This window comes from Psammomys obesus, unplaced genomic scaffold, assembly GCF_907164565.1.
Source record: "Psammomys obesus unplaced genomic scaffold, mPsaObe1.curated_primary_1811, whole genome shotgun sequence".
Taxonomy (NCBI): domain Eukaryota; kingdom Metazoa; phylum Chordata; class Mammalia; order Rodentia; family Muridae; genus Psammomys; species Psammomys obesus.
The window spans coordinates 92,818-119,925 of NW_026596415.1; the positions used below are offsets into that span (position 1 = coordinate 92,818).

Consider the following 27,108-nt stretch of genomic DNA (forward strand, 5'->3'; position numbering starts at 1 on the left):
ATGAAACCACGGGACTCCATGTTTCTTCATGAGGGCTGTGCCCAGCAAGTACAGCTTAACAGCAGCAGCAGCAGCAGCACCTCACTAAATTCAGAGCAAGAAACCCAGCAGCAGGACAAACGTCTCCAGGACTTCTCTTGATGAGAGGAGAGCCTTAATGAACACCACAGTAACCACACAGGTCCATACGCCTGAGGTGAACTGTGACAATTACTGAGAAGCACCACCATTCAGTTGACCATACTAAAAAAGCTGAGGAGATCTCCTTCAGAACCCTGCCAAGAGGATTCTCCCACTCCAGGACTCCAGCAGGCACCAGAAATTAACAGACAACACCTGAGATAGAGAGATGGGTAGAGACCAGCATAAAAGAACAACCAACAAAAGGCAAAGCAGTATGACATCCCCACAACCCATGTATCCAGGGGCAAGTAGCACTGGATACCCTAACATAAGTGAAATTCAAAATGACTTTACATCTATGCTTATGAAGAGGTTAATGGAGGAAACAAATAAAATATGTAAAGAGTTAGAAGAAGATAAAATCAAACAGATTATGGCCATCCATAAAGAAATACAGTAAGATGCAGCCAAACAGTTTGTAGCTTTCAGAGAGGAAATGAAATAAAAGAAACAAAGGAATGTTCAAACAAACAGATGAAGGAATTGAAGAAATAAGAGACAGGTGAAGGAAATCAACAAAATGGTTCAAGATCTGAAGATAGAATTGGAAAAATAAAAGAAAAAACAAACGGAGGAAATCATGGAGAGGGAGAACTTAGGAAAGAAAACAGAAACTACAGAAGTAAGCATAACCAACAGACTACAAGAGATGGAAGAAAGAATCTCAGGTGTGGAAGAGACAGTAGAAGAAATTGATGTATCTATCAAAGAAAATAATAAATAATAAATCTAAAAAATTCTTGACACAAACCATCCAAAATATCCAAGACAACATGAAAAGACAAAACCTAAGAATAATAGGAATATAGGAAAAAGAAGATTCCCGTTTCCAAGGTCCAGAAAATATTTTCAACAAAATCATATTAGAAAATTTCCCCAAGTTAAAGGAGAGGCATATAAGCATACAAGATACCTAAAGAACACCTAATGAATTAGACCAGAAAAGAAATAATAATAGTAAGTATAATAATAATAATAATCAAAATAGTAAGTATACAGAACAAAGAAAAAATACTAAAAGCTGCAAGGGGAAAAGGCCAAGTAACATACAATGGCAATCAGAATCACACCTGACTTCTCAACAGAGACTATGAAAGCCAGAAGGGCCTAGATGGATATCATGCAGACCCTAAGAGAACAGAGATGTCAGCCCAGGCAATTATGCCCAGCAAAACTCAGTCCTTATAGACGGAGAAAACAAGATTTTCAATGACAAAAACAAATTTCAACAATACCTACACACAAATCCAGTGTTACAGAAGATAATAGAAGGAAAAATACAACCCAAGAAAACTAACTACTTTCAAGAAAACACAGGAAATAAATAACCTCACTACAGGAAAACAAAAAGAAACCAAGCACACAAACACACTACCACAGGCAACATCAATATCAAAGGATCTAACAGCCACTGGTCATTAATCTCCCTCAACATCAATGGACTCAATTCTCCAATAAAAAGACACAGACTAACAGAATGGATGTATAAACAAGACCCAACAATCTGTTGCATACAAGAAACACACCTAAATCACAAAGGTAGACATTACCTGAGAGTAAAGGGCTGGAAGACAGTTTTCCAAGCAAATGGACCCAGGAAGCAAGCAGGAGCAGCCATTCTAATATCTAGTAAAATGGACTTTCAACCAAAATTAATAAAAAGAGATGGGGAAGGAGACTTCAAACTCCTTAAGGGAAAATCCCACCAGGAAAACATCACAATCCTAAACATCTATGCCCCAAATACAAGGGCACACACATTTGTAAAAGAAACATTAAGAAAACTTAAACCAAACATAGATCCACATGCATTAATAGTGCTAGACTTTAACACTCCACTCTCAACATAAGACAGGTCAACAAAACAGAAATTAAACAAAGAAACAATGTCTCTAACAAAGGTCATTAATAAATGGACCTAACAGACATCCTACAGAACCTTTCACCAAAACACAAAAGAATTTACTTTCTTCTCAGTACCTCATGGAACCTTCTCCAAAATAGGCCATATACTTGGTCACAAAGCAAGCCTCAATAGATACAAGATTGAAATAATCCCTTGTATCCTATCTGATTACCATGGACTAAAGCTGGACCTCAACAACAACAGAAATAGCAAAAAGCCTACACACACATGGAAACAAAACAACTCGCTACTCAATGACAGCCAAGTCCAGGAAGAAATAAGGAAATTAAAGTCTTTCCTAGAATTCAATGAAAATGAAGGCACAACATACCCAAACTTATGGGACATGATGAAAGCAATGCTAAGAGTAGAGTTCATAGCATTAAGTGCCTTCAAGAAGAAATTCGAAACATCTCATTCAAGCAACTTAAAGGCTCACCTAAAAGCCCTAGAAAAAAAAAAAGGAACAGACACACCAAAAAGGAGTAGATGGCTAGAAATAATCAAACTCAGGGCTGAAATCAATAAATTAGAAACAAATAAAATAATCCAATGAAACCAAGAGCTGGTTCTTTGAGAAAAATCAACACGATAGACAAACTCTTAGCCAAACTAACTAAAAGGCAGACAGACACTATCCAAATTATCAAAATCAGAAGTGAAAAGGAGAACATAACAACAGACACTGAGAAAATCCAAACAATCATTAGGTCTTACTTCAAAAGGTGATAATGCCACAAAATTTGAAAATCTAAATGAAATGGACAATTTTCTTGACCTATTCCACTTCCCAAAGCTGAATCAAGACCAGGTAAATCAATTAAATAGTCCTATATCCCCTAAGGAAATAGAAGCGGTCATCAAAAGTTTCCCATCCAAAAAAAGCCCAGGGCCAGATGGTTTCAGCACAGAATTCTACCAGACCTTCAAAGAAGAGCTAACACCAATACTCTTCAAAATATCCACAAAATAGCAATGGAAGGAACACTACCAGACTCATTCTATGAAGCCACAGTCACCTTAGCTCACAAAGATTCCCGTCTCCAAGGTCCAGAAAATATTTTCAACAAAATCATAGAAGAACATTTCCCCAACTTAAAGGAGAGGCATATAAGCATACAAGACACCTAAAGAACACCTAATGAATTAGACCAGAAAAGAAAATCCTCCCGCCACATAATAATCAAAACAGTAAGTATACAGAACAAATGAAAGAAAGAGAATTTCAGGCCAATCTCCCTTATGAACATTGATGCAAAAATACTCAACAAAATACTTGCAAACCGAATAAAAGAACACACCAAAGATATCATCCACTATGACCAAGTAGCTTCATCCCAGGTATGCAGGGGTGGTTCAATATACGGAAATCCATCAATGTGATCCACCATATAAACAAACTGAAAGAAAAAAAAAAACCACATGATAATCTCCTTAGATGCTGAAAAAGCATTTGACAAAATCTAACCTCCATTCATGTTAAAACAATCCTCTACAATAAAAGATCTTTTGGAGGTATCTCCATCCCTTATCTGAAACTGTACTATAGAGCAATAAAAACTGCATGGTACTGGCATAGAAACAGAATGGAAGATCAGTGGAATCAGATAGAAGACCCAGAAATAAACCACACATTTAATGAACACCTGATTTTTTTGACAAAGATGCCAAAACCATACAATGGAAAAAAGATAGTATCTTCAACAAATGGTGCTGGTCTAACTGGATGTCTACATGTAGAAAAATGCAAATAGATCCATACTTATCACCCGGCACAAAACTAAAGTCCAAGTGGATCAAAGACCTCAATATAAAACCAGACACATTAAACCTGTTAGAAGAAAAAGTGGGGAAAAGCCTTGAACTCACTGGCACAGGAGACAATTTCCTGAACAGAATAAGAGCAACAACCAATAAAACCATGAAACTGAAAAGCTTTTGTAAAGCAAAGGACACTGTCGTCAAAACAAACTGACTGCCTACAGATTGGGAAAGAATCTTCACCAATACTATACCTGACAGAGGGCTAATATCCAGTATATATAAAGAACTCAAAAAGTTAAACAGCAACAAAACAAGTAATCCAATTAAAAAATGGGGTACAGAGCTAAACAGAGAATTCTCAATAGAAGAATACTGAATGGGAGAGAAACACTTAAAGAAATGTTCAACGTCCTTAGCCATCAGAGAGATGCAAATCAAAACGACCCTGAGATTTCACCTTACACCCACCAGAATGGCTAAGATGAATAACTCAAGTGACAACACATGCTGGAAAAGTTGTGGAGAAAGGGGAACCCTCCTCCACTGCTGGTGGAAATGTAAACTTGTACAACCACTTTGGAAATCAATCTGGCACTTTCTCAGACAATTAGGAATAAGTCTTCCTCAAGATCCAGCTATACCACTCCTAGGCATATATCCAAAAGACACTCAAGTATACAACAAGGACATCTGCTCAACCATGTTTGTAGCAGCTTTTTTTGTAATAACCAGAAGCTGGAAACAGCCTAGATGCCCCTCAGTTGAGGAATGGATACAGAAATTGTGGTACATCTACACAATGGAATATTACTCGGCAATAAAAAAACAAGGAAATCATGAAATTTGCAGGCAAATGGTGGGAACTGGAAAAGATCCTGAGTGAGGTATTCCAGAAGCAGAAAGACACACAGGGTATATAGTCACTCATAAGTGGACATTAGACATCTAATATAGGATAAACATACTAAAATCTGTGCACCTAAGGAAGCTAATCAAGAAGGAGGACTCGGGGGCTGGAGAGATGGCTCAGAGGTTAAGAGCAGTGGCTATACATCCAAAGGTCCTGAGTTCAACTTCCAGCAACAACATGGTGGCTCATAACCATCTATAATGAGATTCGGTGTCCTCTTCTGGCCTGCAGGCATACATGCAGGCAGAATACTGTATAAATAATAAATAAATAAAATATTAAAAAAAAAAAAAAAAGGAGGAAGAGGAGGACTCTGGCTAAGATGCTCAATCCCCATTCAGAAAGGCAAAAAGGATGGACATCGGAAGAGGGAGAAAAGAGGGAACAGGACAAGAGCCTACCACAGAGGGCCTCTGAAAGGCTCTACCCTGCAGGGTATGGAGGCAAATGCTGAGACTCATAGCCAAACTTTGGGCAGAATGCAGGGACTCTTATGAAAGAAGTGGGAGATAGTAAGACCTGGAGAGGACAGGAGCTTCCACAAGGAGAGCAACAGATCCAAAAAGTTTGGGCACAAGGGTCTTTTCTGAGATTGATACTCCAGCCAAGGACCACTCATGGAGATAGCCTGGAACCCCTACACAGAAGTAGCCCATGGCAGTTCAGTATCCAAGTGGCTTCCATAATAATGGGGACAGGGAGTGTATCTGACAGGAACTGATTGGTCTGCTCCACCTTACCAAGCCACAGAGGAAGGAAATGCAGCCACTCCTGATGAGACCTGATAGACTAGGATCAGAGGGAAGGGGAGAAGGACCTCCCTTATCAGTGGACTGAGGGAGGGCATAGGTGGAGAAAAGGAAGGGAAGGGAGGATTGGGAGGGGAGGAGGAAGGAAGGTACAGGGGGGATACAAAGTGAAAAAAACTGTAATTAATAAAAAAAATTTAAAAAGGAGTTTATGTAAAGTTTATTTAAAACATGCCTTTTCTATTGCTCAAAGCTTGTCTCGCTAATGGGAGGCCTTCTCTCAGGAAATAGGTAACAGCTTGGCCTAATACAACAGGCACCTAAAAGCCCAAAAAAGATATTTTCATCTATACAACCTTGTTTTGATTTCAACATGATAATGATTGTATGTTCAATGATAATGATAACTTATATTTCTAATCCCTTTACATCAGAACAACTCTGAAACTGACTGAGACATAAAATATGTCTCCAGCCAGAACTTCAACAGTACTTGGCCAATAAATCCTTGGCTAAAATATCCTCAAAATTTATTATGTCACTCTTTTAATTGGCATAGATAAAATTTGTTTAGAGCTTAGTTTTATCCTAAACATCTTATACATTTATAATTTTAGAACTGCATAATGCTTGTGAGAAATTATGTTTGTAGAACAAAAGGACACTGGAGACGCTGGATGAAAACTGACAGAATCCTCCTTCCAGCATGCTGAGACATTGACATATCTGTTCCTGCATCTTGCATGTTCCAGCATTCTGCTGGTTCCTGCCTCAACTGCTTCAATTATCAAAGCCTGATTCCAAGAGTGCTTTGAAGAAAGCTACTAATCTCAATTGATCCAGCATTTTAGACTGTTCCAAACAGGTCTTCTATTAAGCCTGAAATTTCTCAACGTTCAAAGACTGGAACACAAATGTTAATGCTTGCTTAATTAACCATTTTTCATTTTTCCCAATTTCCTTTGGGCCCCCTAATAGGAATTCTATATATCCAAAATGTCAGCTAGAAGAAATTCATAACAATGACATTTGATTTCCTTTGGGAAGGGGGGTAAGTTTTTTGTTGTTTTCTATGGCTTCCTATTTTCTTCAGTAACTAATTTTATTCTTTCTCAAGGCTCTAGTGGGTTTGAAGACCAAATGGTTATAGTTCCACAATTAAGCTTAAATTGTTTAGAATTCAAGAAAATGTTTTCATACAGATAATAACAATAAGGATAAAAATTAATTCAAGTATAGAAATCTAAACTTGTCAAGGTAGGATAGATAATTAAATACTTTCTCCTAAGTTGCCAAATGCACACAAACTAAACATTGCACATGTAAATCTTACCTAAAAGTTTTCATCACTTTCATAATTATTATTGTATTGAAAGAAAAGGAGCCTTTTATTGGACTTAAATGTTGGTATAATGGTCTTGTGGAATGTATACAATTTACTCTTGTTCATACCCCACTACCTGGTTTCAATCCAGACATTACACTGTGAGGCTTATTCTAAGCATCACCTATCCCAAGTTTGTGTAAACATGCCACCATTTGTTCTTTTCAATTAAATGCTGTGCAATGGAGAGAATAGGGTGGAACATCCTGGTCCAAAAGGAAAGAGAAGGAAACAAGTAAAAGGAGGGGAGAGTAAAAATCGACAGAAGTCTTGGAACCATGAAGGAGAGATGAACCTGACCTAAGATATGACTAAAAGCAAATATAATGGGTGAAATATAAATGACAGGAAACTACACAAACTTGAAGGTTTAGGATGGAGTAATATTGCCCAACATTGTGCTCTAGGTTAATTAAATAAATCCTAGTCTCTATATGATGATTTGGATATACAGCTGGTTTAGAAATAACCGCTACTTAACTAAAAGATAAATCAATAATAAATATTAATAACCTACAACACTACCCCTTATACAAAGCTCTTGAGAGTGAAGTAAGCTATGCAATTTGACAGATGGCATCTTTGAAAAGCCCTAAGGTGCTGAATAGTTAATCTCCAGCCTTATAACTTTTTTGGATGGCTAGAAAGGTGCCTACAAGATTGGCTGGCACCACAGAACTTGGGTTTCTTACCCAAGTTACAGAACAGGTAAGAGCGATTTGCTTCCCATCAGCTGGCACCAATATTGTGGCTTGTGTACAGCTTCCTTTCTTCTAGAAGACTAGGATTTTTGTACTTGCCAGGCAAAGCATACACACAGGTAAGTTGCAACATTCATCTCCCCGTCTTTACACCTGTGACCTTGACTTGCTAGAGACTCAAGCTTATTGCTGTTTGCTTTTGCATGGGTGCCTTATCCTTGATTTGTGTGTGTGAATGTATACATGTGTGAGTATGTATGCATGTATACAATGCATGCACATACATACACACACATGCAAGCAAGTACAAAAGTTCACATAAAGGCCAGAGGTTGAATTTGTTGTCTTCCTCAGCAATTTTTCATCTCATTTCTTGACACAGTATGGGTTCATGAACCTGGAGCTCACTGATTTGGTTAAAACCAGTTGACCAGTGAATTCTCTGCCCTTTCTCCCAGCACTGGGATTACAAACTTGGGCTGGTTGGCCCAGCTTTTTGGCATGGGTAATGAGGATTCAAACTCAGGCTCTCGTGTTTGCACAGCAGGTCTTTTATGGATTAAGCCATCTCCCTAGCCTCTCTGATGGTTTTCCATAACCAATTCTGACTCTAGTGTCCTACCAGGGACTCCTCAGGCTCTAAGGTATGGCTCTGGGGACCCTGACATAGTATATATCACATACTTCATGACACTCTCAGAAAAGACTAGCAGAACATTCTGTGACCAAATGCATTGATTTAGTTTTTATATTTATTATAGCCATTTGCACGTGTATTTGTGCTTCTTGGGCAGGGTATGATACACAGTGTATGTGTAAGGGGTTTGCCAAACACAGGCAAGTGCTCATGTGCAATGCGGTATATAGGTATTTGTGCATGCATTCTGAGCTCAAACTCAGGTGTCACTCCTCAGGATACTATCTGCCTTGTTTTGTGAAATAGGGTCTCTCTCTGACAGAGAGCTTGGTTGGTTAGGCTAGGCTGACAAGTCAGTGAGCCCTAGAAATCTGCCTTTCTCTTCCTCATTTGCCACAATTCTTATAACAGAGGGTTTCTGAATTTTGGGTTTTTTTGTTTTGTTTTGTTTTGTTTTTTGATTTTTGTTTTTTGAGGAAGATCAAACTTGGGCCTTCATGCTTGCCTGGCAAACACTTTGTAGACTGAACCATCTCTCTGACCTTACAAATAAAATTTCAGTGGATTAATTCCGTATTTACTGCTTTAAAAAACATATATTGCATGCATGCATGTGTGTGTGTGTGTGTGTGTGTGTGTGTGTGTATATATATATATATATATATATATATATATATATATATATATGCCACATGTGTACACATGCAGACCAGCAAGAAGCCAGAAGAGGGACTCAGATCCCCTGGAGGTAGAGTTACAGGCAACTGTTAGCTGCCTGAAAAGGATGCTGGGAAACTGAGCATGGATTTCTTGGGAGCAAGCACTCCTAACCCCTGAACCATCTCTCCTGTTGACTCACTGCTTTCTCACACAAATTACTGGGAAATAAGATTTTATAACAAGTTTTTGGTATCTGCTCAGTCTCCCTGAGGATCACATGTTCATTTAGCCAAAAGTCATAATATAAGACAAGAACCAGGAACCAAGAACTAGGTCCTGGGTCCAGTGTTTTTCTTTCTCAACTGCATCATCAAAAGGGTTTTACTCACCACCATCTCTAGCTATACAAAACAGAGGGACTGGTGAGACAATGGGACTCTGTGAGCAAGAGTGCTTGACACCAAGCCTGATGACCCAGGTCCCATATGGTGGGAGGAGAAAACTGGCTCTCACAAGTTATCCTCTGACCTTCACATAAACTGTGAGCACATAAACATGAACACAAATATTGTAATTTTTTAAGTTTAAATATAAACTCCATTCAACGGTTACTTTGTTGGTGTGATCAGGAACAACACCCACCAGAGACATGGAGACTCCAGTGCTATCTGTCCACAATGGGTGTCAGATACAGTACAACATGAGGCCAAAAATCTACCTCAGAAGATCAGATCAGACATGACCCATGATAAGGATACTGGGACTCAAAAAGGGGTAAAAGGGACCCTGGGGAGCTGGGTAGATCACATGTTTATCCTATAAGTGTGTGACTCGAGGTCAGATCCCTAGAACCCATGCATGCACATCTGTAAACCTAGAGACCTACAGTGTTAGGGGAAAACAAAGTAGGAAAATACTGGAAGCTTGCAGGCCAGCCAGCCTAGCACAGATCCTATCTCAAACAAGAGAGAAGGTGAGTACCAACATCCAAAGTTACCCTCTAATCCCAAGTGTCAGAACACAATCCGGGAATGGATTTGTATGAGAATTCTGAAGGCTTGTGAGGTGAGAATACTCCAAGAAAACAAGACAAGAGTCTTGTGACTTCAGTTTCTTCAAAACATAATGTTTCTTGTTTTTTGTTTTTTTGGAATGTATTTTCATGCTCCTCTCAGGTATAGAGATAAGGGTGAGTTTACTTCAGATTACTCATTATTGATTGCTGATGTTAAATGTTTACTGTTTATATACCTCTATGGAAAGACATATTTTTGCCAATTATGGCTTGTCCTTACACCTTGAATTCATGAAAACTTTATTCATGGGACCTTCCTTAACCCTCAGAGTATAAATTGTCTGATGCTCTGAATAAAGTTGGTGATTGCACGAGACTTTAGTCTGCCTCATTTATTGCTCCATTCTCCTAGGTCCCACTGCCTCTAGAGTAGTGACACTCTTGCCACAGTGTGTCCATAATCACACATGTAAATGCGCACACATGCCTGCACACACAAATACATAAACATTAAGAAAAAAATGGAAGGTGGTCCACCTAGGATGAAGTAAGAATCATCAGTTGCAGGTAAGGAGGGTAATTCCTTCAGCTGTAGATGAAGCTCAGTAGAGCACTTACCTAGAATTCAAAGGAACCCAAGTTCTATCTTTAACACTTGAAGGGGGGGGGGGGGGGGGGGGAAGGAAAGAAAAGAAGAGAGAAGGAAAGGATAGAAGAGAGAAAAAACGAAAAGGGCATGTGCTGTGCCAGGAACCTCCTGGCTCACTATCTTCTCAATCTTGGAACTACTAATAACCCACCAGAAAGACTATCACATCATTTGGCAATGGAGAGGACTCATGACTCAGGCTGGCCAATCAGAAACTTTTCTTTCCTAGGCCTCAGCCATTGGTTCAGGAATGAGAATAGGACTAAGCTGGTTAATCACAGTGCCCAGGGAGAGACCTATGGAGGTAACGAATGTTCTATTCTTATTATATTATTATTTGTAAAAATGATACAATACCGGAGCTATGGGTTGGGTGTGGTGATGCATAACTTTAATCCCAGCACTCCGGGAGGCTGAGGCAGGCAGGTCTCTGTGAGTTTAAGTCCAGCCTGTTCTACACAGAGAAACCCTGTCTCAGAAAAAAAAAAAAAAAAAAAAAAAAAAAAAAAAAAAAAATTAAGAACAGAGCTATGGAAGACATAAGGCCATTATGAATGAAGCTAATTAATGAAAGCAGAGCCAAAAAATATCAAACACTGTAGTTCTCCTGGGTACATCCATACCTTAGGATCCCTGAATTGTCAGGTGTGAGTACTCCTCCCCCACAATTCCTTCTGTCTGCTCAGGCTAAGATGGATCTCTCTCTCTCTCTCCTCTCTCTTTAGATTTATTTATTTTTATGCATATGAGCGCTCTATCTGCATGTACATCTGCATGCCAGAAGAGGGCATCAGATCCCATGCCCTCCCACAACCACATGGTTGTGAGTCACCATGTGGTTGCTGGGAATTGAACTCAGGACCTCTGGAAGAACAGACAGTGCTCTTAACCGCTGAGCTATCTCTCCAGCCCCTAAGATGGATTTCTATTCCTTTCAACTAAAAGACTCTCAGTCAGTGTTCTTAGGTTCTAATAAATAAGTTTGTTTCATATTTGAGGTGGTTCAGTGGGAGAGAATTGGAGAGAATTGGACATAAAAGGTTGTTAATTACATATCCATCATAGTGTCTGTAATCTCAGCACTGTGCAGGCATAGGCAGGAGGATCTCTGTGAGTCTAAAGATAGCATGGTAGACATAGCAAGTTCTAGCGCAGCAAGGACTACATAGTGAGACCCAAGAAAGAAAGAAAAGAAAAGAAAAAAAAGGAAAAGAAAAGAGAAAGAAAGAGGAAGGAAGGAAGGGAGGGAAAGAGGGAGGGAGGAAGGAAAAAGAGAGAGAAAGAAAGAAAGAGAGAGAGGAAGGAAGGAAGGAAGGAAGGAAGGAAGGAAGGAAGCAAGCAAGCAAGCAAGCTGGTGTAACAGTGTTCATCTGCCATTCCAATGATGGGATAGGGAGAGCAGAGACAAGTCTGGAGCTCACTGGCCAACTATCCTAGCTAAATCAGCAAGCTCCAGATTTAGTGAGAGACACTCGTTCAAAAAATAAGGTGCAGAGAGGTTGAGGAAGACACCTGAGGTTCAAAACACACACACACAAAAACATGTACATATAGCCCACACACATACATACAGAAGTTACAACACATATATGCCAACCCTGATAACATAAGGAAAGAATAAAATAACTAGAAACTGGCCAATGGACCAGAAAATAAAATGTAAATGACAGCAAAAGAAACATTCTTTCCCACCCATGCCCTCTCTGTGATTGGACGAGGCAAGCCCTCCCTGCAGAAGAAAGAGACCAAGGAAAAACACACCAGCCACAGGAGGTAGAGGGCTAGGATGACTTGCAGAGGGGCTGACCAGATCATGTTAATGTACGTGGCCAAGTCCATGAAGCGTTGGGCGTCCACAGACATGAGGTTGACAATCTCCCCAACTGTGGAGGACTTTCTAGCTGAATTGGTGATCACGAGAGCCTGTGGGATATAGGAGAGTAGAAGAGGTGAGACTACAGGTAAAAGCAAAGGGTCAGTCTCTAGACCGTAGTAACTGCTTATCTTTCTCCTCTCCATCCTGAGCTGTTCCAGGCACTTTCTAGCACACTACAGCATTCAGGCAATTCACCTGTGGGGAGAACCCTGTGATTTCTTGGGTCAGCAGGTCTGTGTTTAGGCTAGAATTCTGGATTTCTAAGAAACTCAAAGGTATGACCATGCTGTTGGCCACAAATCCCAACAGAAGGTTCTTGGCCTGGGCACCCTGACACTGGGAGCTAGACAACGCTTTGTTTGGTCAGTCTGTGTAGTGACTGCAAGATAATCTCTGGCCTCTACTCAGAAAATGCCCTTATCCTAAGTTGTGATACCTAAAATGTCTTGAGGCATCAGGAGCAAGTGACTCTAGTGGAGACATCTATCCAGGATATTTGTTGTCAAATATAGTTCTACACGATCATCTATGCCACTGAGTACGACAAGCTTGACCTCAAGGTCTTACTTTTCTGGACTGCAGGCTACACACCAGTACTCAAGCTAACAGATGCGTATAATTTGTAATTAGAGGTAAGAAGCACTAGGAAGACTATTTCTCGTGCCAGCCTGGGAGCCAGGTGGTGGTACTGTCCCAGAGGCCAGGACATGCGGGAGCTGGAGGATCATTAGGGCCCTTTTAGTTTCCTATTTGTTTTCTAATAAGAAGAAGAAAGTATAGATTTGGCTAATTAGGGAGGAGTTGAAGAAAAGGAAACCTTGATCAGAATATATTGTATGAAAAAATCTATTTTCAATAAAAATTAAAATTATGGGAAAAACCTGGACAACAACAACAAAAATAGAGATGCAGCTATGGCTCAAGCTCAATAGCATAGTCTCTGTCAATCATGTGTACCTCAAGCATGACAAAATAAATTAAAGCTTGTCCTCCTCTGTTCAAAAAGCATACTACCTTCAAACAAAATCCAGGGCGAGTGTGAAGGTAAACCCAGGATGTGAAACTAGAATGAAGATTTAATATAATAGATTGCTTTTCAGCTCGAGGCCAGCCATGAGTCCAGGACAGCTACAATTATTATCATACATATGCACACGTATGAGTATGTATACACAGACACATGCATCCATGGTGTACATGTGGAGGACAGACCTTCTAACCTTCCAACTTTTTTGAGACAGGGTATCATCACTACTGTACCCAAGAAACATCAGGAACATCCCAGGATTCTCCTGTCTCCACTTCCTATCTCATTGCTGAGTGTGTAGATATGCACTTCCTTGCCAACCTTACATGGTTCTGGGGATTCAAACTCAGGTTGTCAAGCTTGCACTGTACCTAGTTAGCCATCTCCCCAGCCTCTGAACTTGGCATCAAAGAAAGCCAAGCTGTCTAAGAAACCCTACTACGCACAGATAGCATATAGGTTCACTGACATCCCACACTTCAGCCATTGAGGCCATTTTGTTAAGAAACAAACACTGATGGGGGCTATCTTTGGCCCCATGGTCCCCAAAGCCCCCATCCTTTCCTTGCTGAGGATGCTGGGCTGGAAATCTCCACACAGGTCCTAGGGAGCCCCAGCCCAACCATCCTAGATTCTGAGGTCACAGGATTGGGTGTGGGTGCCTTGCCTACCTTTCGATAGACAGCGCCAACCACGGCTGTCTTGATGCGCATGCCGCTGACGAAGCAGATGTGAAAGTACTGGTGTAGCACCAGTGTCTGTAGACAAGCACTGACAAACAGCAGTGCTGTGTAGAAGTATCCCTGCCAGTTGGGGGCCTCCCTGTCATTCACAAAGTTGATAATCAATCTGTGGGAAGAGGCCAGGAATTTGAGTGTGATATACACAGCAGGGGGAAGTGCTTCCAACTCATCATACTGATTTTCACTTGAGACAGAGAAAGCCAGACAACACTTGACCTGTCAGAGGTGACATGACTGCCAGGTGCCAGCCTCTTACAACAGGAAAATCTGCCTTGGGATCACCACACCGATAGGTCTGTCTCCCCACTAGCATGTCTCCCAATTAGAGTACACATCGAATAGAGCACACTGGGACCAAAGTGATAAGAGAGAAAGATGAGGTCCCCTTGCTGCCTTCTTGGTTTCCAGTTGTAGATATTCATGAGATCTGCCTGCATGCTTGCTCTAGACAATGCCAATTCTCCCAACTTTGCATTCAGGAGGCTTCTGTGACTTGCAACCAAACTGGCTACAATTTGGATGGTAATTAAAAAAAGCTGGAGAATATAGAGGTAAGGGGTAACAAGCCTGCTCCTACATATGGCAAGACCAGGAAGTTAAGGGGAGCCAGGCAGTCAGGCAAGAGTTCTTACTTCAAGATCTCGGGGCCAGCAAACATCATCAGGTCATGAAGGGCCTTGAAGAGGAAGCTCATGAGGAAGTAGGGCCCAAAGGTCTTGTATAACACTTTGAACAGAGAGGGGTTCCGGTCCTTCTTGGGCGACTTGACAATCAGTGCCTCAACCTCCTCATTCACATCCAACTGGGAACTTCCCTTGGCCTTGCTGGGATCTTTGGGAGGGGCATACACAATCCGTACAGGCTGCCTATAACGAGAGGAGGTATTTTAATCACTGAGCCATCTCTCCAGCCCTGGTTTTCTTTTAATTAGATACACTGGGTCATTGCTGGTATACCCTCCAGTTTTGGTATTCAAGTCCCTTTAGGCATCAAATACTGAGGCAACAACTATCTGTCCACTTTTTCATTTAGCATAATAAGTTTGTGCTTCCTCTACTCAGATTCCAATTTCTACTTACATCCTAATGGGCATTTTGGTTTGATTCTAGTTTGGGCTATCACAAACAAGGCAGCTACAAGTCTGTACAAACCTTTCAGAACCTAACTTTCCAGTTCTCTTGTGTATCTGCCTGGGAACAGAGTGACAACAAGTAAGTAACTATATTTAATTTTAAAACAAAACAAAAACACTATCAAACTTTCTTCCATAGCCACTGACCCACCTGATACTCATGCCAACAGGAAACATCATTCAAAACGGCCTCACCATAAGCGAACAAAGTATTATCACAAGCTGTCTTTATAAGGGTTTCTACTGCTATGACAAACCACCATGACCAAAAAGCAAGTTGGAGAGGAAAGGGTTTATTTGGCTTACACTTCCATTGCTTTTCATCACTGAAGGAAGTCAGGACAGGAACTCAAATGAGCCAGGAACCTAGAGGTAAAAGCTGATGCAAAAGCCATGGAGGAGTGGTGCCTACTGGCTTGCTTCCCATGGCTTGCTCAGTCTGCTTTCCTACAGAACTCAGGACCACCAGCCCAGGGATGGCACCACTCACAATAGACTGAGCCTTCCCCCACTGATCACTGATTAAGAAAATGACTTACAGCTGGATCTCATGAAAGTATTTTCTCAACTGAGGCTCCTTCCTCTCTGATGACTCTAACTTGTATCAAGCTGACACACAAAACCAGCCAGTACAGAAGCCAACAATGCACTAAGAAACAAAGATAGGAGCAGAGCCAGTGAGATGGCTCAGTAGGTAAAGGCACTTGCTGTCCACCCTGACAACCTGGGATCAATCCCTGGGACCAACATGGTAGAGTGTAAGAACCAACCTCCAAAAGTTGTCCTTGACCTCCATACATACGATCTATGGCAAATGCATTCCCACACATGTAAACATAAATAAATATAATTTTAAAAAATGAAGACTCTAGTGGTTGCCATTTAGCAGAATTCTCTCAGCACTGCTGCCCTGTACAGAATCTGTCTCTGACGTCCTACTATCTCTTCACTGTAACTCTCTAGTATAGCCTGGGGTCCCTGCAAAGACATCATCCATTCTCATTCATTTAACTCAAGCCTTAGTAGGTGCCTCAGGAACTTTTTCAGTTGTCCCTCCAACTAAAAAGCCCTATCCCAGGGTATGTACATGGTTCACTCCCTCCTTTGAATGACAATGTTTTTGAATGTCACTTTCTCAAAGGAGCAATACCTGAATAATCTTCTAAAACAATTCCCTATATCACACTGACCTTCACTTCCCCTAACCTTACTGTAAAACTATGTAGTCCAAGGTACAAAGCACTTGCCTGCTTTGTCCCAATGCCTGAACCCAGGTCCAGAACTCAGCACCAAAGCAGCAGGTACACTCGAGTGCTTGGCCTCAGGTGGCACTCCATGCCAAATCCCATGCTTGACATGTTCAACAAAAAAAAAAAAAAAAAAAATTCAACCCAGCAAAAACATTCAGGGAACATTCAAGACACCAAACAGATGCTCAGAGAGAAAAGAGTTAGATAGATTGAAGAGGGCAGACCCAAGCCCCAGTACACACAGCTGAGGGCAATGACCAAAAGAATCAACTCCCAGCTTGAAAGAGGGCCTCCAATCTGAAGAGTACCTTCACGTCCATTCATTCACACTTTTGGACAGTTAATCAATCAGTGACCTAAAGATGTACCTTGCAAACAGTTAAGCACTTCCACTACACTGCATCTGACAGATGAGGAACTGCAGCCTAGGGAGGTGATGCAGTTTCCCTAGAACGGAGAAACTTAAAGATTCAGGCCACAGTGGCTACAGGTAGGTAACAAGTCAGCCTCAGCCCAATCTAACTTGTCTGGGAGATCACAGAAATATGACACTCACTTCATTGACTTAGCACATTCCTTCTTCCAGTTATTCACTAGCACAGGAACCACTTCTTCTGACGTGTCCTCTTTATTCAGTGACCAGAGGTCACTGCTCTCCAGGGGCTGGCGGTAGCCCTGCACCATCATCCTGGGAGCAAGACACAAAGGGAGATACAATGAGCATTGAAAGAAGAGTGCTATGGGGCCTCCCTCACACAACTGTTAGCACTGTCCAGCCATGACTAGAAAATCTGAGAATGAGGCATATTAACTAATTATGGCTAATTCTACTAGGTCTTTTAGGGAAACAAAATGGGCCTCATTTTAACAGGCAGGTGCATGGTGTGTTTAGAAAGAAATATCTGGGTGTTTCTAATTTTTTGTCTGCCTTGTAAATTTTATTTTTAATTATTTTATTTCAAACATGGCCTTATGTAGCCCAGATTGGCCCCAAACTCTCTGTGTAGCCAAAAATGACCTTGAACCTCTGATCTTCCTAAGAAAACAACCAAATTCCAGTTGTTTTCCTGATGTTGCTCATGTATATTTTCCTTACGTATTTCCTATGACATACATATATGACTTTGCTATAAAGTGCACAACAACAACAACAGCATAGTCACTACTCTGTATCTGTGAATTTGGGAAAGCTTTTTCTTATTGGACATGACATCTTCCTTGTTATTCCTTAAGCAGTAGATTAAAGCAGCTATTTACACTGTATCAGGAGTCATGCAGCATCCAGAGATCACTCAGAATACAAGGCAGATGTGGCTAAACACAGTTGCTACTCTACTTTATATGAAGCATCAGTCAGAAAGTGTGTTATCTGTAGGGTCCTGGGACCAAGCCGCTAGGATACCACGTTAAATAGTTACAAATCAGGGCTGGAGAGATGGCTCAGTGGTTAAGAGCGGCAACTGCTCTTCCAAAGGACCGAGGTTCAATTCCCAGCACCCACATGGCAGCTCACAACTGTCTTTAACGGATCTGATACCTTTACCCTAATGCACGTAAAATAAAAAAAAATTAAATAAATAGTTACAAATCCCTTCAACCCAAAGGCAAGCCTTGAGCAGGCCAGCTGAGAGCCTATGCCAGAAGCTAAAGGTGCTCACAGCCTGTGAATTTATTCATAAAAGTGGAGGTTAACTGCTTACCTCAAGATATAACTTGCAGACAGTACAGGAGGAAACTTCAGAAAGCTGAGCTGTGTGGAAGCATTCATTCACCCACTGTGTTCATACCCATTACCTACCCCATCTGGAGACCTTACCCTGTAATCCACCAGAAAGTGATCCTGGAAAGGAAAGAGGCGCTGGATTCTGGGCATGGATTCTAGAAGATAGAAGGCACAGGGGAGGGAGGAGAAGGAAAATCCAAACTTAACTTTCCACTGGGAGAGCTAGGCAAAACAGACCATTCTTCTGTCAAATGACCACAGCCCACATCCTCACACTTCTGCATCCCACGTGGACTGCTCTCATGAGCCTCAGGAAAAAAACAGAGCCCATCCCACCATTTTCACTCAACAAATGTTTCTTGAGTACCTACTATGTACAAGCACAGCACAACACAACACCAACCCATCTCATCATAACAACAACCCCATGACCTTTTGTTAACATCTGCCACACTTCACTCATCCATTCAACAAGTATTTTATAAGCACCTACTATGTGTTAGGCACTCTACAAAGTACTAGGGACATTCCCTTCCTACATTCCCACCTCAACCTTGTGTGGCAGTGTTATTGATTACTTCCATTTTATACATCATTTATTAAGCACATTTTTATTAAGCATCTACTATGCACCAGGAGCTCTTTACAAAGGTGTATCCTTTTGCATTGCATTGCTGGCAATCAAGTCCAAGACCTTTCATATGCAAGTGTTCTTCACTGAGCTACTACCCTATGGCTATGTGGACTCTTTTAATACTATCCTATTATTATCTTCACTTCAACCATCTACCCAGAAGATGGATTTTCTAAGCACTTAATATGTGTCAAGAAACATTTACAAACATGAACAAAGAATCTAGCCTCAAAAGAGAACAAAAATCAAGGGCTTCAGAATTGGACTATTTGTTGTTCATATAGATGAGCCAGGTTCCATTCCTAGCACCCACATGGTAGCTCACAACTGTCCCTAACCTCAGTTCCAAGGGATCTGACCTCTTCTGACTTCCACAGGCACCAGGTACACACAAAATGGGCATATATAGATGCAAGCAAAACACTCAAATACATGAAATAAAATAAATCTTAAAAAGCTACAAAAGATAAAGAAGGAAGGAAAAAAAGGAAAAGGCAGAAGAGGGAGAAAGGGGAGTAATAAGAGGAGACAGCAGCAAGATATCAGCAGGAACAAGATATTTCCCTGAAAGCCTAGTGATCTGACTTCAATGGTAAAAAGAGACTCAATGAATTCCTCTGAACTCCAAACATACCCCATGGCATGTGTGTCTCCCAGCACATCATACACATACACACACACACACACACACACACACACACACACACAAAATAATAAAAAATACAAATTTGCAAAGATGATGATGATAAATAGGGGTTTATATGTGACTCAGTGGATGATCTGAGTCCCAGTGCTTAAGAGGGAAGGTCTAACTGAGTCTTGGCTTTATTTATGAGCTATGGGATGTCAGGCAACTTCCTTGGAGGTGACTAAATGAGATAAAACAAAATAGTTATTTAGAACAGGGCCCAGAGCAGACTAAATCATGAACCATGCTACCCTAAGCACTAAGCTAGGTTCTTTATACACGAGAGATGGTAAACTAGGTCCTGCAGGATGGCTGCTTGTAAATAAAGTTTGTTTTGGAAAACATTCTGAGGCTGCAATGAAGCTGTTAAAATAATAATAATAAAAAGAAGAAGAAGAAACCACATAGTTCACAATAAGCACTTGTATAATGAATAAATAAATAAGTAGATGAATGAATGGAGAATGGATAGACAGATGACAGATAGGTAGACAGATAGATAGATGACAGACAGACAGACAGGTGATGACTGATCGTAGCTCCTCAAACCAAATGCCTTAAGACATGGAGAGTAGGAAGGTGTATTTGCAGGCCTCCAACAACTGTCCATCACTGAAATTCCCAGAAAAAGCCAAACCTGTATTAAAGATTCTACTTGACTATCATGACTGTGTAAAGTTGGAATGGTACAGATCTAGATACAAATTGCTTGAGCTATCTTTAGGCCCCTTTAGTAGACATTTATTTATTTATTCCCTCTGTGTCTACTTAGCAGCCTTCTGACTATCACATTAAACCTTTTAGAATATATCGACAAACCAGCAGCTTCTACCGACCCCAAAACTAAAAATGTCATCAGATGGGGTCCCACTAATGACTTGAAAAGTACTTTGATTTATGAATATCGTTTGTTCTGAAGCTTATCATATGTTGGCGCATGGAGCAACTATGTTCCTGGGCCAGGGTCACTCATATTTGGATAGAGAATAAACCATCTCTTACTCCTGCTGAGGTGAGAGCTCAGTTTTTGCAGCAATAATATCCAATGTTCCTCCAGCCTTGGCTTCAATAAAGAGAAGAGATGGCTCTTGGGGCTGACATAAGCCCAGGTCCAGCTCAATAAAACCCTCAAGTCGGGCTGGAGAGATGGCTCAGAGCTTAAGAACACTGACTGTTCTTCCAAAGGCCCTGTGTTCAATTCCCAGCAACCACATGGTAGCTCACAACCATCTACAGTGAGATCTGGTGCCCTCTTCTAGTGTGTATGCACACATGCAGGCAGAATACTGTATAAATAATAAATAAATAAATCGTTAAAAAAAAAAACCTCAAGTCTATGGAGACAAAGCCTCACTCCAACTACTCTAGCCACTAGTAGAGACCCACCAGCAAACACAATAAGATCATGTTATTGGCAGGACATGTCTATTTCTCTCTGCAACCTCCTAGAGCTTCATCTACTCCCAGGCCTCCTCCCTCCTTCGGATCCAGTCAGGGACACTAAGATTATCTGAAGTTATAGCTACAAGGCTCCCCTGCAAGGGCACAAAGAGAAATCTATCAACTTGGGAGCTGGTTTCTGGAAGCCTCCATCTAACAAGGGAGGATTTATTTGATAACAATAATAACTAGAGCTATGGTCTAATTCAGTTTTCTGCCCAGGGTGCTCAGACTAAAGGACTGAGGTGAAGTGTGTATGCAGCAGCCAGGCAGCTTTGAGAAATGGTTCTCCAATGTGGCCCCAGCAGCAACAGCAGCAAATATCTTAGAAATAAAGCATTCTAGCCATGCTCTGCCCCATACTATCAAGAAAGTGGGGGTGAGGGCAGTAATCTATACTCTAACAAGCTCTAGGTATAGATTTGTCCCCTGCTGTGAAAACTCTGCAGAGGGATTTCTGAACTTCTCTACTCTTATCATCTGTGTTTTTACCTATAAAGCAGGAGGCTGAACATGCAGTCTGTTGGGTTTACTGTAGAGGCTAAATGAACTGTACACTGCTACACCTATGACTGGTTAAAACAACTCCAAGACCCAATAATGAGACATTTCCAAGTGTTTTATTAACACTGGCAATTTGCTGACCTGCCAGGCAACAGCTGCTCAAAACCTCTCCCTGCTGGGTTAGAGCATACACCTGGACCTGTTTTCTAAGCCCTTTCCCCATGAACTTTTCATATTCTAATCCTGGTACCAAACTCCTTAGTGTACTTAGTGTACTTCGTTATGTCCTTCATCTGGCTGTGACGTCTTTCTGAGTGCCACCAACTTCCCTAAGTCCCATGCATTCTACTTTCAGCTCATAAAGTCCCCCAAAACACATCCAAGTTGAAGGTAACACTATCAATGCAAAAGCTTTCATATATTCCCACCACAGTGAAGTTAAACTTCCTTGGCTAGGGCTATGGCTGTTTGGAAACAGACCCCCAGGCAGGAGGAGAACCACACCCTTCACTTCCTTCCTGTTTTTAGGGGAAGTGAAGAAAAGCCTTACCCCATGTCCCAGGAGGCCCCAAGCAGGCCTCAGATGACCCTCAGACTGAACACTGTTCTCCCTACACTGTTACAGCTAATAGGAACTGAGGGTCCACATATGCCAGCCCTGCCTAAGGCATCAAGATCCCAGGGCAATCTCTGCCTTTGGGTCTGAGGAACCAATTCAGCCATTATTAAACCTGTCTTCAAATGGAGTATAGCCAAGAGAAGTGATGGAGTTCTATAGAAGGAACAGTCCTGGGTCTGAATTCCTGTTCTGCCACTTACAATGGGCAAGGTACTTAAGTCCTTATGACTCTGTTTCTTTGTCTGAAAAAATAGAAAGAGGCATGCATATGAAGTGACCAGAACAGCAGGGAGCCAGTGAACAGCTATGACCTGTTCTTGCCCCTCATGTGACCAAGCTATATGTTCACATGAAGAAAGAAGCCCTGCAAAAAAGAAAGGAGGTACAAAGGCAAGGTACCAAATCAGCAAAGCTAAAAGAATGATCCAGACAGGGCAGGGAGCCAGCAAACTTCATCTACAGAGACCCAAACAGCAAATGTCAGGCTTTTGGGATGGGGGGGTAGAATATAGTCTCAGGCAACTCCTTAACTCTCCTTTTAAGTTCTCCTTTTTTCTTTAAAAGATTCATTTATTTGTTTGTTTTTTTGTTTGTTTAGGCAGTGTTCTGTCTGCATGTTCACCGGCACCAGATTTCATTATAGATGGTTATGAGCCACCATGTGGTTACTGGGAATTGAACTCAGGACCTCTGGAAGAGCAGCCAGTGCTCTCAACCTCTGAGCCATCTCTCCAGCCCTCTTAAGCTCGCCTTTTAATGTCCAGCCATGCAGTACATTTTCACTAATGAGCAAGAATATGTTCCAATAAAAATTTATTGACAAAAGCAAGTAGATGACAGGAATTTGCCTATGGACTGATCTAGAGCGCAAACTACCTACAAGTAAATGGTACCTCACTGGGTTGATCAGAACCCCAAAGGAGGCCAGACTGTCTGGCAGGAGACAGAATACAGGGCCTGAGACTAGAAAGATATATAGTAGAAGGAGGGAGGAGTAAAGAAGGAAAAAAGAGGAGAAGTACAGGAAGAAAGGGATAAAGACAGACTAAAGAGAGGGCAAGAAAGACCAGCAGGAAGCAGTAGCTCACAGAATGCACCTGGAAGTCACAAAAGTGACCAGAGCCCAGCCTAAGCTCCTAACAACTACTGCCCTATAAGACCATGGCCTTAATCTGCCAAGGCTTCCCATTTTTCTAGAATGCCTGGGCAGCTGGAATTCATGTGATATTTGCTGACTCTAAGCTTTCACCTGTGGGTTCTGTCCACATTTTCTAAAATTACCATGGCAAGCAAAAGCTACCAGCTGGCTTATCAGGCACAGCTAGAAATACAGCAAGCATAGGTAAATGAGAAGAGTGATTTTTCTATGCGCTTCTAGAAGAATGGAATGTGAGTCTTCACTGGTGACATGGAGCTCAAAACCAGTGTCCAAACAGTGTTAGCTGGATCTACCTATTTCTCTCTCACCTAGACACACATGTCTAGGTCACACTTACCAGGTCGTGGACAGTTTCAGAGAAGAGGGGTGAGGAGTCTGAGAAGCAGGACAGCACAAGCTGGATGAGCACAAGAGTGAAGTACATATAGAATGTGGTGTCTCGAAACACGTCCACTTGGGCATCCTGAGCAGGGGAAAAGGCAGGGAACACAGATTACCATAATGTTCCTTGAAAGCAGGATACAGATGCCTCACCAAATCCTCACAGTCACAGAGAATGGTGTTCAGTAGTGGAGGCCCATGATGTTGTGAGTACTTGTAAGAGATGAAAGAGCCACAAGCTGGCATCATCCTCATGAGGCCCTGGGGTGCCACAGGGCATTTACAGGGAATCCATCATGAAGGCCTTTCCCAAGACCTCAGATCTCCCAGCCTTCAGAATCTCTCTTTTCTCTAAATCATTCTCACAATAGGATTTGGTTACAGCAACAGTAAAAAGGATTAAGATAAGCCTAAAGAGCAGGCTGCAGACAGCCCCCTCCCCTGCCACGGGAATCCCCACCTTTCTCTCCCCTTGAAATAAGACAGAAAAAAGGTGGCTCTTTTTCTTGTGCCTAGACAGCATCCCACAGAAGGAGTGGAACAGCTCTGGCTCTGCTCCTTCTGGCTATGGAACCTTATCCATTTACTTAACCTTTCTGTGCCCTGGCTTCTCCACTGGTGAACACAACAGTGGCCTTCAACCAAGAGTGGTTTTGCCACCCAGGCAATAAATTCCATTGTCTGGGGATGTGTGTCACTAACTTGAAGGGGTGTTCCTAGCACCCAAGGTATGGAGGCCAGGGTGTCTCTAGATACCCCACAAAGCACAGGACAGTGTCCCACAATGAAGAAGTCTCTGTCCATTTGTCAGTTAGTGCTGAGGTAGAGACACCTCATCAGAGCCACTGCACATAGTCCTCATATTATTCATGAGAAACAAGTAGTCCTTGGAGAAGCACTTAGGAAAACTTTCACAAACTCAACTAATGCCAGCTGCTGCCATTATCACAGAGACTATGCTCTCACAGGTGCTCCACAATTGTTCTATCCCTCCTCCATGCTCATGTCAGTCTCTAGTTCCCAGACAACAAGAAATGGCAGATTAGCCAAAAGTGCATATTCTTCAAAAGTTATGGGAGTGGCACACAGAAGCCAGTCCCAACAACTTCCTGACAGAATTGCAGCTGGTAACACCAAGGTAACATGGAGACATGTCTAGGGCCCTTTGAGAAACAGCCACTAGGCAAACAGAGCTCCCAGCTCAGCTCAGCTCTAGCCCAGCCAGCCTACAGAGGCACTGCAGATAGAGGCCTAGTGCAACTTAGCATCTGCCTGCAGACAGGAAAGAAGGCTCTAGAACAAAGTCTGTACCTGATTTGCTGGAGTAGAGATGTCCCTGGAAAAGCAGCAGAGCCTAATGTGGTCCCCATCCTGTGGTTCCCTTGGCAACACATGACTATACAAGATGGAATAAACATCTCTCCCATCAATTACCTTTTTTAAGGCAGAGATGATCTTAGATCTTAAGATGGCTAGGGCACACAGTAGGGCTACAAGCCAGAAAGTAAGCATAATCCCGGAGGATTGGACTCCCTTCCTTCGCTCAAGCTGAATTAAAAAGATGGCGAGCAGCTGGAAGAGAGAGATACATAACAGTTTAGAGAAAGCAGGATCCCAGGGTCCCACAGTGATGCTGGATAATGCATGACTCAAGGGCCTAAGAACTGCCAGGAGAGGCCCTTACCCTAGTACTATAGCAGCTACTTAAAGAGTCGTAGCAATTTTCTCAAGGTTTCTTTCCTTTTATTCTATGTGTGTATTTGTGTTAGTGTGTGTGTCAAAAATACACATTTGTATGGATGCACATGTGCAGAGAACAATTCTGAGTGTCCTGCTCTGTCACTCTGCCTTATTATCTTGACACAGAGCCTCTCATTTAACCTGGAGCTAGGCCAGTGGCCAAGTTGCCCCTGCTTTTCACATTAATGTGTGGCATACCCAACTTTTTACATGGGTGTTAGAGATTTGAACAACTCTTTATGTTTGTGCATCAAATGCTCTTAGTGACTGAGCCATCTCCCAGTCCCTGAGTAATAGGATTCTAGTAAGACCATTTCAGGGTTGTGAGGAAAGTTCAGTTTAGAACTGATATCCATCTTTGAGAGGAAATAAAGCAGAACAGACCCCACTTACTGTGAGCCTGCAGTTCCCTGGGCTCCTCTAACTCCCACTGTCACACTACCACATCCTCCATGATTCCCTCCTCTCCATCCATGTTCCAGGCACACAGCCCAAACCTCTATTTCTCCCGTACTGTTGGTCATGCTGTTCTCAACAGGAAGGTCTCATGCCCTCAGCCCCTTCATCCTATTCACCCTTTGGGTTTCAGTTCCATTATTCCTCTCCTCTATGAAGTCTCCTTAGATTTATAAGCCCCAGATCCAAGTTCAGAGCTCCCTCCTCAAAGCTCTGCATACCAGAACACACAGCTTTGGTCTTTTGTAGAGAAGCCATTTGATATCTTTGTGCTCAGCGAGAGCACGGAGTTTATCTCACACTTAGTCAGGGAAAAAACATGTTTACTGACTGCCTACTAAGTGCCTGCAAGGATTCTAGCTCAGCAGGAGAACCAGAGAGTAAGCCAAGAGCCACCACAGACATCAGGAAAGCAGTGGCTCTACCATTCTCTGGCTTTGTGACCTTCACCCAGTTCCTCCACCTCTCTGGACTTCAATTCACTTATCTAAAATATAAGATTATGACATATGAAATATGAAATAAATATATGAAAATAAGTCATGAAAAAGTTAGCATCATCTCTGGCACCTGATTAATATAGCCATCGGTACCACTATGTCTTCCCTGACCCCAATACTGGGCAGGCTGTCCATAACCCTCTCTCCTAAGCCTCCTCTATTCTTGCTTCAGAGCTTGTCCTTCCCTACACATCTCCTTTTAGCCCCAACCCTTTAGATAAACTGATTCTCTTCTCCCAAGTCTGCTCTGAGCTTGCTCCTCCTCCTCTTCCAGCCACCAAGGTCTCTGCTTTCTAAAAACCTTCTGGGCTTTTCAGAGGACTGCCCAAAGCACAGAGATTAATTTGGGCACATCACTCTGTAACCACAATGTACCAGGTATACACATGACAGCACAAGGACCCAAGCCTGTCTCAGCTACCTGAGCCACTCAGTGCCTTCATCTCATCACCTGTAAGAGGAGAAACATGATACCTGTTCCACAGGGTCACTCTCAAAATGACCTCAAGCTCAAGGACAATACTAGGAGTCCAGCGGGACTCAATACCTGCTCACATGTATCTATGAACTTAAAGTCATACTATCTGTGGCTGCTAAGCTGTGAGATCCTCCAGCACTGCTTCCTGCTTTGCTTAACCTTTCTGTGCCCTGGCTTCTCCACTGGTGAACACAACAGTG

At 42.0% G+C, this 27,108-nt stretch overlaps 1 protein-coding gene across 3 annotated transcripts in view; it reads right to left on the reverse strand.

The window, feature by feature from the left end:
• The window catches only part of Abcc1 (ATP binding cassette subfamily C member 1), a 128,338-nt gene that overhangs the window by 69,396 nt on the left and 31,834 nt on the right, over nucleotides 1-27,108 (reverse strand). For all 3 annotated transcript variants that reach the window (XM_055597749.1, XM_055597748.1, XM_055597751.1), the window contains exons 4-10: nucleotides 25,169-25,306; nucleotides 23,691-23,816; nucleotides 18,403-18,464; nucleotides 17,143-17,274; nucleotides 14,837-15,070; nucleotides 14,133-14,310; nucleotides 12,320-12,481 (exon numbers count right to left, since the gene is read on the reverse strand). In XM_055597749.1, the coding sequence (XP_055453724.1) occupies nucleotides 12,320-12,481; nucleotides 14,133-14,310; nucleotides 14,837-15,070; nucleotides 17,143-17,274; nucleotides 18,403-18,464; nucleotides 23,691-23,816; nucleotides 25,169-25,306 (1,032 nt within the window). The remainder of the gene's footprint in view (nucleotides 1-12,319; nucleotides 12,482-14,132; nucleotides 14,311-14,836; nucleotides 15,071-17,142; nucleotides 17,275-18,402; nucleotides 18,465-23,690; nucleotides 23,817-25,168; nucleotides 25,307-27,108) is intronic.